The 19,812-nt window shown below is 39.9% G+C and overlaps 1 protein-coding gene across 1 annotated transcript in view; it reads left to right on the top strand.

The window, feature by feature from the left end:
- The window catches only part of Svep1 (sushi, von Willebrand factor type A, EGF and pentraxin domain containing 1), a 199,822-nt gene that overhangs the window by 85,918 nt on the left and 94,092 nt on the right, over positions 1-19,812 (top strand). The window contains exons 8-15 of the mRNA XM_055605403.1: positions 1,775-1,893; positions 7,461-7,590; positions 11,813-11,920; positions 12,635-12,766; positions 13,861-14,055; positions 15,165-15,286; positions 17,510-17,618; positions 19,121-19,285. Coding sequence (XP_055461378.1) covers positions 1,775-1,893; positions 7,461-7,590; positions 11,813-11,920; positions 12,635-12,766; positions 13,861-14,055; positions 15,165-15,286; positions 17,510-17,618; positions 19,121-19,285 — 1,080 coding nt within the window. The remainder of the gene's footprint in view (positions 1-1,774; positions 1,894-7,460; positions 7,591-11,812; positions 11,921-12,634; positions 12,767-13,860; positions 14,056-15,164; positions 15,287-17,509; positions 17,619-19,120; positions 19,286-19,812) is intronic.

The raw sequence follows: 19,812 nt of genomic DNA, 5'->3' as shown, positions 1-19,812 counted from the left end.
CAGCCGGTCCTGAAGATACCTGATAAAACAGGATCAGATGAATGGGGAGGAGGTCCCCCCTATCAGTGGACTTGGCAAGGGGCACGGTGGAGATGAGGGAGGGAGGGAGGGAGGGACTGGGAGGGAATAAGGGATCGGGACACAGCTGGGATACAGAGTTAATAAAATGTAACTGATAAGAAAAAAATAAAATTCAAAAAAAAAATAGTGTATAGTCCTCAGAAATAAAGTGTGTGTGTGTGTGTGTGTGTGTGTGTGTGTGTGTGTGTGTGTGTGTGTGTGTTCCAGAAGATGAGGGAAAAATAGAAAAATAAGAACTGCACTGGATATTGTTGAAATGTCACTAATTAGAAGTATAAAACTGAGAATACCTTTGGAATAAACAAGTAATGAATATCTCAGCTGATCAAACCAAAGAGACTGAAAGATCAAGGAACCAAAAGCTGAGGGGAGAGGAGGTGAAGAACTTTCTTCCCTTACTTCCTACTTCAGAAAAAGTTTCCCTAAAAGATCAGGATCTTTAGCCTCCTGATAGCCCTTGGGTGCTGGACTAACAAACTTTGTCTTCTCTGAGGAAAACTTCTAAGTTGCAGAATTAATGAGGAAAATTTAAATTTCCAGAGAAGGAGAAACTGTATCAAAAAACATTAGTCTGATTCACATTACAGAAAGAAAAGCAACCATGCCTTAGGAGATGGGGAGAAAATAAATATATAAAATTTCAAATCCAGCCAATTCATTAGTTAACTATGAATGAAAACTGCAATACTTTCTTTTTAGATTATAGTATGCAGCTGGACGTCTTCGTAGGAGAAAGTATAAATTGAATAAAATTCTAGAGAAGTAATTTGATGAGACACAACATAGGCATTTTAGGTATAACCATTTAGCAGACTTCATATATCATTTAGGGATAAAAGATGGATTCTAACCCATAACAAGAACCTGACATCACCGTGTGGACCTGCATAATGTTAGCAGGCTCAACTCAGCCTTTGTAGTGTGTAAACTTTTCCACTATAAAAAGTCTCATTAGCTTTGATTTACTGTTTGTTTAATAATACATTCTAGGACTGCTAATTAATTCTGACTGATAGACCCATTTTTTTCAAGCATGCCTTCAGTAAGCTTTCATTTTCTTCCATTTATTCCTGTTTCATTAAAAAAGAAAACAAAATATTGACCAAGTTCCTACTGTCTGCGAGGCACTAAATAAAGCAACAGGGTGGGAAATATTCTTTTTCTTCAAATAAATGGGGGGAGAAACTTCCGTTCCACAGGCATGCTGTGTTTTCTGGTGCAGAAGAACAGAGGCTATGAAGAGTCTGGGAGGAAGCATGCCAAGTGGCTTGAGAGAGCCAGGGGCAGCTTTTGAGCATAGGATGAAAAGGCCTGCAGCTGCTCTTGAGGTATGGGGGAAGAAGGCATTAAGGCAAGCAAAGGAAAGAACCCAGGCAAAAGCTCAAGTGCAGGGTAGACGCCAGAGCTCCCCAGGCTAACACCAATCCCACGTGGAGCATGAGTTCCCAGCAATGGAATGAGAATGTATGCCTCACAGCAGGGCCAGTTCAGGAAAAGGCTCCTAAGCCACACAGGATAAATTCTGCAAAGTAGTTCTGTGGTGCTAATCAACTGGTCATCAGCATGTTAAAATTATAAAATATTTATATAACCAGATTTTTACCACCTTTTTAGAATAACTTAGAGGTAAATGTCAAGGATGTTTAATTGAGTTGTGGTTTTTTTTGTCTTTGTTTTTGTTTTTCTGGGTCAGATGTGGAGGCTCCACGGATCAGCTGTCCAAATGACATCCAGGCTACGACAGAGGAGCAGCAAGACTCTGCGAACATCACCTGGCAAGTTCCGACAGCTAAAGACAACTCTGGAGAAAAGGTAAGGTTGGTGTAAAGGTCCCTATCCCTCCCGGTGGATTCTACATCACCTACACAAGCACCCTGTAGAAATTTTACCATACGCAAATCATGTACAGTACCGTCCCCTATTTTACTCATAAATATCAGTGCCTCATTGTGAGAACAGCCAGCGTTGAGTTTTTAAATAGAAATATCAGATAAAAATCTGACAAAGGTTTCATTCTATGAGTTTGTCATATTTCTTTCCACTAAAATCTCATCATTGATGAGTCTTCATCCCTCCAGTAGTTCTGAAATTCTAAGAAAAGAAAGACATGGAATCAACCTTGATTCCTATTCATGAACATATCTTTTAAATGATAGACCCCAAAGGATTACACATTGACCAATCTGAAGGACGGGATGTTGATATTTCATACTGTTTTCCTAAATCCAGCCTTATTTGGTATTTTAACATTATATGTACTCTCCTGGCTACAGTTGACCAACCATCAGGTGCTAGGGAAGAGGTTCAGTTAGGAATTAGGAATGCAGTTTCCTGTTGTAGCCACACAGTGTCCAGATGTAGGAAGATATCGTTAAACAGCATTTTGCTTTCACAGCTGCATATAAAAATGTGTAAGCTCTTCCAGACAGGATATACTCAGGGTGGGAAGTAAAACAATAGTGATAGTTCTGGTAATTGTGTTGAATAGATTTACATTCAAAGTAGCTTTTAAAATTCTGACCTCTAGAACTAAATGTGAAGAGGTGTCCTGAGGCATGATATGCTTACTTTCTATTAAACATACAAACATGCACCATCTTCATCAATAGCAAGCGTTAGGAAGAACACAAAGAGGTGCGTTTTAGGATCCGATGAGACATTGCAGGAAGTGTAGCACCTGGGTGTGCACAGATGCAGCAATCATGTATCTATTCGTTTGTGAGAAAAGACAGCCCAGCCAGCATCAATAGGAAGCAGGAAGCATGTCTCTGTTTTCACTACCTGCTCTTAGGCTGGGTCTCAAGGGCTGTACAGATACATCAATGTCTTTTATTCCCTGTTGCCAGGAGAATCAATGATGGGGTTTTTTCGGTGTTGCCTGTTTTTCTGTCACTTCTTGCATCCTTACACTCAACTCATGCAGCTGAGTACAAATCATTTCCATTGCCTGACTCTTGACTCCCAACCAAGTCACTGTCACTCTGTCAGGTAGGAGAGAGACAGAGAGACAGAGAGACCAAGACAGAGACAGAGAGACAAGAGAGAGACAGAGACAGACAGATGGGGAAGGGAGATTCTGGAAGTTTGAAAAGAAAGAGGAGGAGTGGGCCAACCAGAGAAATACATCATGGTTATTCGACAGTGTTGGGGGCTGGCTTGAGATTGGTGATCAGTCAGTATAGCAGGATTAATCTACACGGTTACGTTACCATCTTCAGAACCAGTAACACAGGTAAAGTTGAAGTGGCTTTTCTACAATATAGAATAATAAAAAGAGAGGGAGGCAAGGCAATTTCAGAACTTACTGTGACAATGCACAACAAAACACAAACTCAAAGTGGGTAAAAGAAAGAAGGAACAAAGAAGGCTTCTGCAAGGATCCTTTTCTAGACTGTTGCTTTTCTCTCTGATCATTCTTTAGGGCAATTTCAAAAAGAGAGGTTTACTGATGGGAAAGTAGGATGCTAAATTAGGTACAATGTGATCAAAACTATAATTGCACGACTCAACCTAAACAAACTCAACTGGGACAGATACCAATAGAAAATAACTGTTTTCCCCCCCAGTCATGGGCTTGGTTTCTTTGGGATATGAAAACAACTTCTTTCTGTAATTAAGATCCACTTTCAAGGTTTAAAAAAGAAAAATCTCACTCTCCAAATAAAAATTTGAATCTTATATGCACTTCAAAGCTTTACCCTGCTGCAGCCCAGAGCTGAGCTGGTGGATTGGAACGTCAGCTTCGGGATGCTCTTTCATTTATTCTGTACTCCCACCCCATCCCTGCTTGAGCTTCCCTAGAGTCAGAGTTGGCACAATTGGAAGATTCATGGCAACCCAACAATGTCTTTGTCTTCTGGCACCAGTGACTGTTTCATTATATAGCAAAAAGATTCTATAGACATTATTAAAGAATTGATTTTTGAGGTAAGAAGTCTATCTTTTATTATCTAAATGAACCCTGCTTAATTACCACAGTCCTTAGGAAAGGAGCACTAGTCCCAGTTCTGGCTAGAGAGAGATGTTTTGTTGGAAGGGGAGCTAGAGATGTGTCAGGGATACAGCTCATAAATTCTTAATGCGTAAAGAATGTATCTAAGATCGAGTAAAGGCAGAATGGCTCAATCTGTGTTCTGTTCCCTTTAGCCTTCAAAATAGAAGCCAAAATAAGAGCCAAGGCTAATTCATGATTAGCATCTATTTTGGTTACTTTTCTGTTGCTGTGTTAAAACACCATGACCAACATAACTTATGGGGGAAAATAGCTTATTTGGCGCTTATAATTTCAGGGATAAGAATCCATTATGGCGGGGAGGCATGGCAGCATGCTACAGACATGGCAGAAGCTGATTGGTCACATCCTCAACAACAAACACAAAGTGAGGAGTTACTAGGAAGTGGGTGAGCATGTGAACTCTCAAAGCCCACTCCCAGTGATGTACTTCCTCCAGGAAGTTTGCACCACTTCTCCATACAGTGACTACTGGGAACCAAGTGTTCAAATACTTGAGCTTACAGGAATATTTTTCCTTCTAACCAGCACAGCTTCCTTACTCAATCACTATCCACATTACCTGGAGCATTTGCCTCCTGCCTGCAAAAAACTTCTAAAACTTCCACATGTCCATGATCTCTCTTACTCCAGACTAGCATTTAATGACAATGAGAGCTTGGTAGAAGGTGATGTGCCCCCAACTTCTACATGAACCTTATCTACCTGAATCTTGTGGAAATTTTTCACTATGCATGAAATTGTCTAAGATTTTCTTGGGTACTGGTTGCTCTTCATTGCCTTTTGCCTGGTACATCAAGAGTCCTTTTAATTTTTTTAATTAATTAATTTAGTTATTCACTTCACATCTCAATCATAGCCCCCTTCCTTCCGTCCTCTGGTCCCACCCTCCCTCCTTCTTCCCCCTCCTCCATCCTCTATTCCTCAGAAAAGGGGAGCTCACCTTATCAACCCACCCCAGCACATCAAGTCGCATCAGGACTGAGCACATCCTCTTCTCCTGTGGCCTGGCAAGGCACTGCTGCCAGGGGGGGAGTGATCAAAAAGCAGGTAACAGAGTCCATGTCAGAGAGGGCCCCCGCTCCCCTTATGAGGGAACCCATATGAATACTGAGCTGCCCATCTGCTACATCTGTGTAAGAGGCCTAGGTCCAGGTCATGCACTGTCCTTGGTTGATGCTTCAGTCCCTGAAGCCCCTCTGGGTCCTGGTTAGTTGGCTCTGTTGTTTTTCTTGTGGAGCACCTGTCACTTCTGGGTCCTTTTCCCTTTCCTCCCACTGTTCCCTGCACTTTGTCGAATATTTTGCTGTGAGTCTCAATTAACGATACTCTGCTATGCTCACAGACAGGAGTGCTAACATAGGCTCTGAGAGGCTCCACCCAGCAGCTGATCCAAACAGATGTGGAGACTCAGAGCCTAAGAGTCCTTTTTATAATATCTGCAGCCATGCCTTAGTTTCTTTAGCTCATAGTTTTCTTCTACTCATTTTCTTTTCCATGAATGTTCTGTGACTTTTTCTGAGAAGATGTGAGCATTAACACCTATTCACCCCCAAATAGGACACCAATGACAGACCAAAAGAAGATTTCTAGCTTGGTGGATGAATTTATTGGGGTTTTAGTGACTCACAGGCAGCCATGTGACCAGAAAGCCTACTGCAGCATGGGCGACCACTCATAAAACCTGCTTTCCTAGAGCTCCCTGTCCAGCTTGCAGTGTTTTGTCCCAGCAATCGTTGTTTTGTGAGCTACTGGGTTTGACCGGTTCCACTCACCCACTGTGGGTCTGGGTGTTAGGGGTCCACTATAACGTGGACAACTCACTAGTGGCTACAGCACCGAAGATAAAGATTTCCTGACTCTCAGCAACCCTCAACTGCCATTCGCTTCCATGGGAGGAGCCACTCCTATGCATGCCCTCCAGGAGGGCTGACCCTGAAGGCTTCCACTGAAGGCTGACCATCTGAATCTCTTAACTGTTTTTTTAAAGGTACCACCAAATACATACAAATGCTTATCAAATCACTTCATTAAGGGCTCTCCAAATGTATTTGAAATATTTTACAAATCTATAGAAAATATAGATTTGTAGAAAATAATACTATATTATAAAAAAAATACTATAGAAAATAAGTATATTTTACTCTGTATGTAATTTTACTCGTGTAGCATTTAACGCCTTAGGCTAACAACAAATATCAAACTCAAAAAAATGCTTTAAACTTGTGAAAGATTTCAATGTTTATTATATAGCATGCTAATGTAGTTTTTATTATATCACAATTTTCAATCGAACAGGGAAGAAAGAATGTATTGCAATATTATGGAAACATGAGAATGTAATCCTTCCTGAAAACAAACTGGGGTTAGGATGTAGAAGTGTCAGAAGGTTTTGCCTAGAATGTAAGAGACCCCAGTTTTGATCCACAGCACCACACAAATATCCCAAAACACGACTAAAACAAGAGCCAGCACCATTCTTTTCAATTAGCAAAATTCAGGATATTTAGTCTAGATCTGAGGACTCTTGACACTGACATCATAGTACCAGACAATGGAAACGCAGATTGTTACCATACTTTAGGAAAGAAATTTCTTATTACCCATCAATAAAATATTTATATTCCGAGTCAAATTATGCATGAAGACATTATTGAAAGCAAATAGTAAAACTGTGTTTAAGTTGGTGTTTAAACTGTTTAGAAGAGTAAAACTTGTAAATGTAAAGTAAAAGTTCTTCAACATATTTTTCTGAAAGAAATTATATGTTTGTACAGAACATGATGGTGTTATTTAAAAGTCATCCTAAGGGGGCTGGAGAGATGGCTCAGTGGTTAAGAGCACTGTCTGCTCTTCCACAGGTCCTGAGTTCAATTCCCAGGAACCACATAGTAGCTCACCACCATCTATACTGGGAACTGATGCCTTTTTCTGGCAGACAGGTGTACATGCAGATACAGCACCTACATACATACATACATACATACATACATACATACATACATACATACATACATTCCTATGCATGCCCTCCAAGAGCTATGACTGAAGGCTGACCATCTGAGTCTCTTAATTGTTTTTTTAAAGGTACCACATACATACATATTTTTAAAGGCATTTTAAGTTTTGAAGCTCACACAAGAGTACTAAAGCGTTCTACAGTATTGTGCTTAAAACATAAGGGACAATATGTCTGCCACCTCTGTAAACTGTGAAAGAGTAATCAGAAAAATACACCACAAAGTTTTGCTCCGTTTTTCCTTTTCTCTTTATGAAATACTGTATCATCTTATTCCTTTGCCAATCATACATAACTCAAAAGAAAATGAATGTACTACTGACGTTACCAAATATTTGTCTCCATAAGGTGTCAATCCAGGTCCATCCAGCCTTTAGCCCACCTTACCTCTTCCCAATTGGAGAAGTGGCCATCACCTACACAGCAACTGACTCATCCAGTAACCAAGCCAGCTGCACTTTCTACATTCGGGTTATTGGTAAGTCTCCAAATCATGCAGATGGTTTACAAAAGACAATCCCTTTCTGTTGAACACTGTCCTCTGCCCAGATTCCACCTCCTGGCATTGAAACCCTACAAACCTCTTTCTCTCAATGGAGCTTTACATATCCTGTAACTGTCACCATGTCTATTTCTTCCCAAATGAGCTCTTTGAAAAGTTTCAGATGGCTGCTATCTCTCTCTTCTTACCTGCCATTCATTCTTAAAGTCACTGACAATCTCTGTTGTGACTCTCAACTGACATTCCTATCACCCTCTCTAGACCTAGTACTGAATATTGACCATCTGAGTCTCTTAATTGTTTTTTTATAGGCACCATCAAATACATACAAATGCTTATCAAATCACTTCAGAAGAGGATCTCCAAGCTTATTTGAATTTTTAAATCTAATGTAAAACAAATATAATTTTAAAGTACTGCGCAAGTGCTTTTACTCATTTGTCATTTAACTTTTTAACATAACATAAATATCAAAGTAGAAAAAACACTTTATACATGTCAAAGATTATAATGTTTATTATATAACATGCTATCATATAACATTTTTTTTTCTGAAAGGAATTGTACTTTTCACAGAACATAAAGAAGGCATATAAAAGTCATCTGACATTTTAAATATCAAGTGCACTCTGGCAACACCCTTTTCAGCTCTTATTTTACATGACCTTTCCTCAGAGTTTATTTTATTAGCTGCCTCTTTCTTGCCGACATTTTCTTCTAGCTTCTCTGCCACCTGTCTTTCTTGGGTACAACCCCACACACATACCATTTATCTTACCTTTTCCTTTTCTTTTGCCTAGACCTTTGTTTATTCATTAAGTCTTAAATGTTGATGAGCACCCAAGCTTCTAGCTGTAGACCTCTACTCTTTATCTGTGGATTTCCTGTGTGGTTCTGTTGACCGACAACCTCCACCTATCTATCTCCAACTTGGATCTATTTTCTGAACTCCAACCCTAATTATTAAAACCCTTCTAGGATGCAGCATAATGGCTCATGCCATCATGACGTTCCAGGCTAGCCAGAGCTACAGGAGGAGACCCTGTCTAAAAGGGACAAAGGGGGAAAACAAAAGACTTTTCCATGTGGTTGTGCCACAGCCATCTCAGACTCATGCAGAACTAAGAGATTTCCAGCCCAGAAAAATGATGCTGTCAACTTCAGAGCTACAGAGCAGAAACCAGGAAGTCATCTTTGACTCCTCTTCCATCACCAAATCTAATAAGTTATCAAGTTGCATAAAGTTCACCTAGTCTCTCCAATCTCTCCATCATCATAACCAATAGCACTGTGACCAGATACTTTCCCCATTGGTTCATCCAAAAGTATGATGAAAATGTGCTCCCTCTAGTAAGTTATTGTGGAATTTTAATTACGACATATAAATCATAGAATGAAGCCTGATACACACTAAGATCTTTGTAAAAGCTAGATAATAACATATCCAAATTTGTTGTATATGTTTTTACATATATGAGTGTTTGACTGTATATATGTATGTGCACAATACGAGTACCTGATGTCCGAGGAAGTTGTGATAGGACATCATATCTCCTAAAAAGTTAAGTTAAAGATGGTTGTTAATCACCAAGTGGATACTGAAAACCAAACCCAGGGCCTCTGAAAGAACAACAAGTGGTCTTAACTGCTAAGCCATATCTCCAGCACTCTGGTTATTATGGATCTATTTTCATTATGTTTAAATTTAATACTTCCAATTTGTTTTATTCTATGAAATTTATACAGCTGCTTAAAATAGTGAATGTATCTCAAACTGGCCTAATGGCCAGTTCCAAGTTTAGGTAAAAACAAGGGACTCAAGTAAAATCAAATCACTCTAACTAACTTTCTAGTATTTTGTTTTCTAGCTGCTTTTTCCATGTTGTTTTAAACACAGGCATTAACAGCATGAAAAACAGACCCTTTTATCTGGCTTTATTATTTCAAACATGGAAATGTGGTTTAAGAGTTGGCCAAGCCACAGAGGAGGACTTTGCAGCCAGCCCTGAAGATACCTGATAAAACAGGGTCAGAAGAAAGGGGAGGAGGTCCTCCCCTATCAGTGGACTTGGAAAGGGGCAGGGAGGAGACCAGGGAGGGAGTGTGGGGTTGGGGAGGGAATGAGGGAGCGGGATACAGCTGGGACACAGAGTTAACAAAATGTAACTAAAAAGAAAAAAATAATAATAATAAAAAAAAAGAGTTGGCCAAGTATGAGTCTTTCCTAGGAAGGATGAGTCTTTCAGGATGGTGAAATAGAAAATGTATACTTGGTTGTCTAGGTGGTAATTAGCTGAATTTCCAAACTCTAAAAGAGAAAGGAAAAAACAGGAAGAGAGATAATAGTGAGAATAGAGACAGAAAATGGTACCAAGCCTATATATTTCTCCTTGTCTTCTGGGTGCCGGTGGGTCAGAGAGCTGTGAGGCGAGAAGGGATACTGCTACTGGCATTTGGGAGTGCTGTCCTGCTTGCAGCAAACAGTAATTGATTAAGTCTTAGTTTTCTCCTCTTCCTACAATTCAGTTTTCAAATATTCAGCTAACCAGATAAGCTTAGATGATCTTGGAAGACTGATTTGTAATTTTGTTGGAGTGAATGATGACTGCTTTCAGAAAGCAATGGTTAACCATGAGTTGACTTGATTCAGTGTTCTCAACAAGCACTGACTTGCCAGGAGCATTTCTTCCTTCTCTGCCTTATTACCTGATTGTTTTGAGCACCTGCTAAGAGCCAGGTGCTCTGCTATTCAGTGGAGACTTAACTGTGACCGAAAGGGACTCCACTGAACACAGGTGACAACCTGGGAAGCATTAAGCCCATAAGTTACTATACTTATGAAATAGCAAGTAAGTGAGAAAGACAAAAATTGAGCATCTACTTGTAAAACGGGTTGAGACAGAAATACATGCATTCTTGCGGGTACAACTCATTTGGCTTCAGAATGTGTTTTCATGTACAGAGCCAAATGCCTTTGCCTTGGTGCTATGACTACAAGTTCTTAACTTAACGACCTCAAGGAAGTTCTTTAAGTTTGTCTGGCCTATGTCCTCGCGTAAAAAATTTAAAATAGTAACTTGTACTCTCTCCTTCAGACTTCAAAGGTGTGTAATTCAGTACACTTTTAATATGTAAAATCTATAATCAGATTGAAATTTCTTCCTGTATAATTTCAGAATACTTTCAGATATATATATGTATCAGTGTATATATATATCACCACATTCAACCAGTACTTTAAAACATGGCTTTCCCAGTCCCTCTCAAACCCACCTATTCTAGGTACACTTCTGTTGTTGTGATAAAAACACCCTGATCAAAAGCAACTTAGATATTTATTGGGAGTACAATTCCAGGTAACAGTTGATCACTGAGGGGAAGTTGAGGCAGGAACTCAAAGTTGCTAGTCACATCACATCTACAGTCCAGAGCAGAGAGAAACAAATATAGTCGTGCTGCCTGTTTGCTTGCTTGTGCTCAGCTTTCTTCATTCTTACACAGCTCAGGACCCCTGCCCAGGGAACGATACCACCTACAGTTAGAGTGAGTCTTCCTACTTCATTCATCAATTGACACAGTCCCCCACAGGCTTTCTCAGATGACTCTAGGTTGCATCAAGTCACAGTTAAACCTCACCAGCACACCACCCATAAACCTGACTTCTAATGCTCAGAAAGTTCATCAAACTTGAAGATCACAGTCTCTGACTCAGCCTAGGTTTGGCGATCCATCCTCAATAAACCAAGAGTCAGATCAATAATGCAACTCATAAATAAAAGAGATGTATTCATTGTGGCCACGTTGGGAAGAGAGATAAAGAGATCCAGAGAACCACCAAGTCTGTCTTCAGGCTAAAGATTAAGTGACAGGCCTAGGACGTGACCATCGAAGCAGTCCACTGCAGTGTGAGGCCCCATCCACCACTGACCCATCATTGTCTGGGTTTCAGTCTCGTGTAAGGTGATCTAACAAATTGTTATAGGGCTGTACAAATATCTTTCTAGGAGACAAGCTCTACCCTGCCTGGCCCCTTTTCCTTCTCCCAGCATGAGATTACCCAGGAACATCTGGGGACCGTTGTTTCAACAGTCTGATAGTCAGACTGGGAGTCTCCTTGAGATAGCTTCATTTCTGCCAGGCTGGTTACGGTTGTCTAAAAAGTGGTCATGATTTCTCTGACTGATTCTGTGTTCTGCAGACGTGGAACCACCTGTCATAGATTGGTGCCGATCTCCACCTCCAATCCAGGTCTTAGAGAAGGAACACCCTGCCAACTGGGATGAGCCTCAGTTCTCAGACAACTCTGGTGAGGATGCACAGATCTTGTTGTTGGCTGGGTAACTCTGGCCATATTTTACTCCTAAAAGCTTCTTCGAATAGCAAAAGAAATAACAGCTAAGAAGAATGGGAAATAGCAGTAGGTCGTGTGTTTTCATGCTTGTATAATTTAACATTGGCACCCTGCTGAGCTATTGGGCTTTCTCTTCATCCATTATTCACTGGGCATTGAGTAAACATTTGCTAGGTTTTGAACTTTCAGATTTTAATGACTTTACTAAATTGAGCCTATAATGCCCTGGGAATATATAACAGTTTCTACTGGCATCCTGGTCCAATTCTGTATATTTGCACTCATTCCCAAACATAGCTGAATAAATTACAAAAGGTCATAGGAATGCGGGGGGGAACCTGAGTAGATGTAACTGAAGTTCATTTCAAAACATTCCCTAAGACAGAAAGAGAAATTGGATCAATTTCTTAAACCACCAATGTCCCAACAGACTGCATCAAAGAAAAATACTTTGTTTAACAAAATTCCCTAATTTAATGAGATTTTTGAGTCTTCTACTTCTGTGATACAGCCTAAATATTGAATCTTTTTATTCTCTAGTAGTAGACAAATCATGCCGAGTGGATTGCTCAGCCAGTTTGCATAAATAGAAAATGAAACCACATCAGATGGAAAGCTAATGACATAACTGTGGAGCCGTGCAACTCACATCCCTTTTTCCCTCTGTAGGGGCTGAATTGGTCATTACCAGCAGTCACACACAAGGAGACCTGTTTCCTCATGGGGAAACTGTAGTGTGGTATACAGCCACTGACCCCTCAGGCAACAACAGAACCTGTGATATCCACATTGTCATAAAAGGTATTCTCTTCACTAGACCCTTCCCCAGCCTAGCTTATATGTGTTATATGTGATCACTATAGTCTTGTATTTTGTGGGGGCTGTGAGCTCTGAAATTTCAAGTTGAAAGGCTGACAGATTGCAAGCTTCCAGTTTTCACCTTTGACTTTGTGATAGATCTTCCATGAGGGTGGCCTTTAATTCCTGTGTTAACTAGATTACCCTAGAAGAAAAAAAAACACCAGTTATAACAGGATTTGCTGAGCTGCCATAGATGATATGGGCTGGAGAGCTCAGCCATGGCTTCTGCACACTGTTGATGCAGAGAACCCAATTGCTGCTCTGTCCAAGAAGTTAGAAGTCTGGAGGTTGCATCCTTTATCCTCATGATGGCATCTCAGTCCAGTGATGAACGTCCTTGGAGCATCACTGGAAGACTAAAAGTCTGAAAGAGCCTGAGTCTCGCATCAGGAGTAACACAGATTGTTCAGCACTTCTTCAGGAGTAGTGGGCACCCCTGCTGGCTTCCTCTTCTTTCCTTTTATCCTACCCCATCTCCTAGCCTAGAGGATGGAATTTCAGGGCAGGTTTTTCTTCTATTGAAGACCATCCCACTCAACAGGCACCTCTAGAAACTCCTTCTGTGAATCCCAGCAGGATGGGAGAGGTGCTTTACTAATCTTATAGGCAACACTCAACAGGGTCAAGCTCATAGTCAAGGTTTACCATCACACCTGCTGTCTTCATGAACTTCTCCCACCCCAAGATAGCATAGTGTTGCCTTAAAGATCCCAAAAAGTCTGTGCCACATAACGTTAACCCACGATTTATTTTTATTCAAGCAATTATACCAGAAACAATAGTGTAAGGTCAGATATACTTTTACCTTCTTATAAAATGTGCAGAACTCCTAACTGCACATGGGTACAGCATTTCCACGTCTGCCCACAAGGCAGGAACCAAACTAGTCAGCTCCACTCTCCCCTCCTGAGGACCCTTGGTAAAGTGTTCCTAGGGTGTGAGAGACAGAAGTCCTCTTCTTCACTCAGCTTGAATTCCTGGACTGTGCTGCTCCTACAACTACAATTGAATAATCCAGTGTTATTTTGACACAGGTTCTCCCTGTGAGGTCCCCTTCACCCCTGTAAATGGAGACTTCATCTGTGCCCGGGATAGCGTTGGCGTGAACTGTAGCCTGAGTTGCCGGGAGGGCTATGATTTTACAGAGGGATCTACTGAGAAGTACTACTGTGCTTTTGAAAATGGGATCTGGAGACCCCCATATTCTACTGAATGGCCAGACTGTGCCGGTAAGTTTCCTTTCGGCACCTTTTAAAGTGTACCGCCTTGTGCCTTTCTCTGTGCTACTTAGAAAATGTGTCTTGCAAGGAAAATTACTGGGAAAGATGTCCTGAATCAGAAATATGTGTGGTTTAAAATATTAGCCACCCGAGTCTTGCGAGAGAATGGGTTACTATAGAAAGGCAGAATTATCTTGGTTTGCTCATGATTTACCAAAAATGCTTGAAGAAGTTGGTGAGCATGGACTTCTCAGTCTGAAGTTTCTTATTAAAAGAACTTGGGTAACTTAATATCCAATGTAGATGTGGTATGGTGTCTTCAGAGTTGACTTAAATCCAGAGTGTGGGGTGGGATGGAGTGTGGGGGTGCTAGCGATCAGCCCCTGGGCACACTACATCCTAGACTAGCATCCACAATGCAAACTTTCACTACAAGAGCAAAGTTGCCTTCATGGAAATTACTTTCAGGGGTTATGACTGCACATACTAGTTAAAACATTTCAGCATCTGTTAGTTGGAAATACAAACACATAATAAAAACGTACATAAATGTAAATACCTTTGATGTCACCCAGGTCAAAGGGCCTCTTATTCTCCCCAGTGCTCCTGTTCTCGTAAGACTGGAAACTACAGAACACTAGATCAAAGCTAATCCGTCCCAGGAGCAGGCCCAGTGCCTCTTGCTGTGGATTTTTTGTGGATAATGGATGCCTGGAGACTGTCCTTCACTGACACCTCTCACTACAAAAACAATCTTATAATTTATGTAAGAATAAAAAAAAAATTCAACTTTGAAATGTTCTTTAAGTTCGCATGTATTAGCCCTCACTATAATATTATCATTTATGTGTCATGATCTTTTGTAGAATTAGTCCTCTTTAAGGATTGAATTTTTGAATTTCAGTTTTTTCATAGAAAGCTATATCTCTGGGCTAGGAATATAACTCAGTGATAGAGCACTTACCTAGCACAAGAACAACAAAGGGAAGGAAGGCAGGAAGGAAGTAAGAGGGGAAGAAGGAAAGGCAAGAGGAGGAATGGGAAGAAGATAAAGGAAAGAAATTAAATTTGTATAGAAACTCTACCCAATTAAAACTGTTTTGTCTAAACTTTTCCAGTAAAACGTTTCGCAAACCATGGGTTCAAGTCCTTTGAGATGCTGTACAAAGCCACTCGCTGTGACGACATGGAACTGTTTAAGAAATTTTCTGCAGCATTTGAGACTACTCTAGGAAAAATGGTATGGGAGTTTTTGGCTGTGCGTCATGTTTTGAAGGACACTTCTAAGGCTCTCTTAACTTCTTGGGTCTCTTGCAACTGAAATTTCCACTCCTGAACATATCTTTCTTTGGGATCCAAATTTGTATTTAGAATTGCTTACTGAATTTAGACTTCTGAGATAAATTTTAACTCTGTTCACAAACTTTCAGAATCAGAAAATTTTTTAAAGTTATGGTCTTTGTGGTTTAAAAATACTTGTTTTATTATTTAAAGTCTGACCCCTCCCAAAAATTTCCAAGCTTATAAGTTATATTATTTTATTATATGAACTAGATGAACATTAAAACATTGTCTCTTTTGCTGTTGCATTTTGGGTTTCAGTTTGGGCTTTTAGAGAGGGTCGCATGTAGCCCACCCTGGCCTCAAACTCACTATGTAGCCAAGGATTGCCTTGAACTGCTGTCCTCCTGTCCCCACTTCCCTAGTGACAGGCTTACACTGCAATGGTTCTCAACCTTTGAGTTGTGACCTCTTTGGGGGTTGAATGACACTTACACAGAAGTTACCTAAGACTATCTGCTTGTATTATGATTCATAAAAGTAGCAAAAGTACAGCTATGAAGTAGCAATGAAAATAATTTTATGCTTGGGGGGTCACCACAACAGGAGGAACTATATGAAAGTGTCACAGCGTTAAGAAGGTGAGAACCACTGGATGACAGCTATGTTCCACCACACACAGTATGTGTTACTGGAGATTGTTTCCAGACTTCATGAATGGCAGGCAAGCACTCCACCACTTGAGTTGCACCCCCATCCAAAAGGATTTTATGGTTTATGCATTTTTGTTTAGGTCTCAGAACATCAGTGCAATGCATTTAACTGAATCAAATGTCTAGAAGGCAGGTAACATGCTTTTGTCTGCCCGAGTAGGTGGAGATTTGTTGGTATACTAATAAACATTTTAAATGTTGCTTGCCAAGTGTTGTCATGGAAATGTTCAATGAATTAACTGTCATATACTTAACAAGCCCTTGTTTTAAACTGTTTTACTTAAATTAAGTCAGTAGAAACCAATTCCTGCTGGAAAATCATGGTCATCATTGCCAACAAATGGAGGAAAGACTGTGTTCCTCTGGTCAGGGGGAGCTACGGGTCTACACTGTAAGGGAAAATGATGCACTCACAGTATTACACCCTAGCTCAAACTAGTGAACTATTCCTCAAATAATAACTAGAACTTGCATTGAAAACTGTGTAAAAGTGACCCCCATTTGGGATAGTGACCTTCTTTTTTCTAAAACAATCTGTAATAGGTTAAAGATGGTAAAAATAGATCAGAATGTGATATTAAATGTCCGCTCGTTTAATTAATATTTGGTCAGCATCAGTGTTCTCTGGAATAAACCTGGGCAAGCTTTATGTACATGTAGACTTCACAGCCTAATGAATAGATGAACAATAACCCAATTACAAGGGAAATACACAGCATGCTAGGTGGCGAGTGCTGCAGAATAAAACAGTGCAGAACGTGGGAAACTTCACCAGCAGGTGTCCTGTTTGAGAAGAGGACTAAAGAGATGAGAATGGGAATGACTGTGTAGGAATGCTGTTTGTTCATGACATGATTGCTAAAGGGAAGTGAGGTTGGGGCTGACAACTGGTGAGCTTCAAGAAGGCAGAGGGAACGTGATGACCTGGAAAGAGAAAGGAAGCATAAGGGTGATAGATAGTTCCACTTCTAGACCTGCTCAGAAGACCTGGACTTTTAATGTATCCAGAATCATTTTCCTTAAAGTAATCCAGAAATCTGTGAAGTTGAGTTTCATTTAGGGCAAAGGTGAAGAAAGCATAGGGAAAATACAGCTTTAACAATTTTTCTTATACACAGAGCAAAGCTGGAAGACTAGAGGATGGTGAGACAAAACATTATAAAGGGGGTTAAAGAATCTATACCGCGGTAGTCTCAAGTCAGAGATAGCCCAAGAGTCCTGGAATTCCTCTGATGGGTGACATAAATGGAGATTTAAAAGTATGAGTTTAATCCTGGTGGTCTGAGACAGTGAGAGGCTATATGTAAGAGGGAGGGAGGGAGGGGACTTTTCATAACATATAGAGTTCTAGAAACATGAAGAGCCCTCTCTCCCCTCCTGTTGATGGAGATGTGAGGTCCATGGGAGCCAAGGGCTCACCAAGGGCACAAAGGGTATGATTTCTGTGTTCTCTCCATCTTCATTTGCAGGTCCCATCCTTTTGTAGTGATGCTGATGACATTGACTGCAGACTGGAGGACCTGACCAAAAAATACTGCATTGAATATAATTATGACTATGAAAATGGCTTTGCAATTGGTAATTACATTACTTAGCAGTGCTGGCTTTCAAGATAGATCACCAGAATAAAATTAGTCCATTAGAGTGGTAGAACACAGAAGAAGAAAATTTAACTTATATTAATCTATTCATCAAGTATTTTAGGATGGCTATATAATCTGATCGTGTGATAATTCATTATGGATATCTTAAATTTTGGTAGGAAATAAGTCACTTGAAAAAAATAATGAAAGCACTACAGGATGAAAGTCACATGGTGATGGCAAAATTTTAAAAGTGACCTATTAAAGAATGTGATCTTAGCAGTCACAGACAAGTACTTCAAGAATGATTTTTTTTCTTTTTCTTTTTTTTTTTCTCTTTTGAACATAAAACTGTGTGCAGTAGAAATTCCCAGTATTCTCCTTGGGTGACGATAAGTGGTTCTCCCAGCAATAATTTTTATATGGCATTCAATTGGCCTTGCAATTAGCCATTGGTTCAAAATAGTCATACATGGGAAATATTCGTATTTCTCACCCGGGTTATAAAATCAAATCATTAAAATAATCTAATACTATAGCTAACCAAAATTTTGAGGGTTTTCCCAAGTAGACCAAAATTTTTTATCAATGATTTTTGAAGTATGATAAATCAATTTTCCACAATTGCAACATAGAATTTGTGGGAAACTATGTAACTGAAATTACAAAACTATTGATCCAAACTTTTAAAATACATACAGAAAGCCAACAAATCTCTGAAGAGAGTTTACCTAAGTGAATAGTTCTTAGCAACACAACTTACTGTTTAAAGAACCAGAACATAAATACCACTTAATTCATTAACATGCTGGGGTTAAATAATGAGTCAGATATTAAGCCAGTTAGTGCATATAAATTGTCTCCTCTTATTACAGCTCTGAGGTCAGGCTCATTATCTCCAATGAAGAAATAGGGGTTCAGGAAGATGAAGCAATTTGTCTGATGTTATAAAATCATACATCACACTGCATGAAGTGAAAATTGTGTCTGGCTGTTAATCACAGTGGCATCAAGGGTATATCAGAAATTACACATATCATGTCTTCTCCAGTGATACAAACTTTTACTTCTGGGCTGCTTTGCCAGCTTTCCTACCTTTAATATATGAGGCAGATATTCTGAATATTTACAAAAGAAAACCTGATTGTACTGATTAAACTTATAAAGCCACGTTTAAGTTGAAGGAAGGTACAGAAGAGAAGTAGGAATTGATTAGAATCCTGCACCACTCCCCAGTTCCTCGACAGCGAGTATAATTACCTGGTAACTTAAAAATGCTACAAATCCTGGAGAGTTTCATAGGCAAATGGGTATTAGTCTTTAACTTAAATGCAAAATACCCCCAAAATGATAACATTAAGCTATGGGCCAAACCCCCATGTACGCCAGGGGTAATTGAGAGAATGGTTGGGGTAGTTTGACTTGTGAGATTAGAACTTAAACGTGGAGGAAGATGCACCTGTCTGACCACTTGTTTCTCTGCCCAATTCTCATCAGGACCAGGAGGCTGGGGTGCAGGTAACAGGCTGGATTATTCCTATGATCACTTTCTGGATGTTGTACAAGAAACTCCCACAGGTGTGGGCAAAGGCAGATCAGCGCGGATTAAAAGAACTGTGCCATTATCTGACCCCAAAATTCAGCTGATTTTTAACATCACAGGTAAGAATAAATGTTCTATTTGCCCAAGTCATATGAGGTGAAATTTGAGGTAGAAAAGCTATTTTTGAAATGTGTCATGCCTAATATTTATTAGGAAATAACCCTGGGGATGATAAGTAGAGAGCGCGGCCAACTAAGCATGGTCGTTGCTTTACTGTTTAGTGTCACAGATCTGTTTCCTGGTCCTTGCAGTAAGCAAGCCCCCTGCTTAGCTTTCAGGTTGACAGGATGAACTAAGATGCAAGAATACAGAATAATAATTCCTCGTGTCATGATGAATTCTCTCAACAGGTGATGTTAACCCAGTATATAAGAAAAGGATTCAAACAAACATATTTTGTTCTTAACCACCATGTGTGACTTATTTAGTGAAAACTGGTTGACTTTACTCTAAATTATTTTTTTTCCTGAAGGATTTTAAGTTATAATTTCATTGTGGGGGGAAAAAGTAATAATTATTGTAGTTAGTACCTAACACCTTGTGTGTGTGTGTGTGTGTGTGTGTGTGTGTGTGTGTGTGTGTGTGT

The sequence above is a fragment of the Psammomys obesus genome, unplaced genomic scaffold (assembly GCF_907164565.1).
Source record: "Psammomys obesus unplaced genomic scaffold, mPsaObe1.curated_primary_1811, whole genome shotgun sequence".
Taxonomy (NCBI): domain Eukaryota; kingdom Metazoa; phylum Chordata; class Mammalia; order Rodentia; family Muridae; genus Psammomys; species Psammomys obesus.
This window is presented reverse-complemented; position numbering and strand designations above follow the sequence as displayed.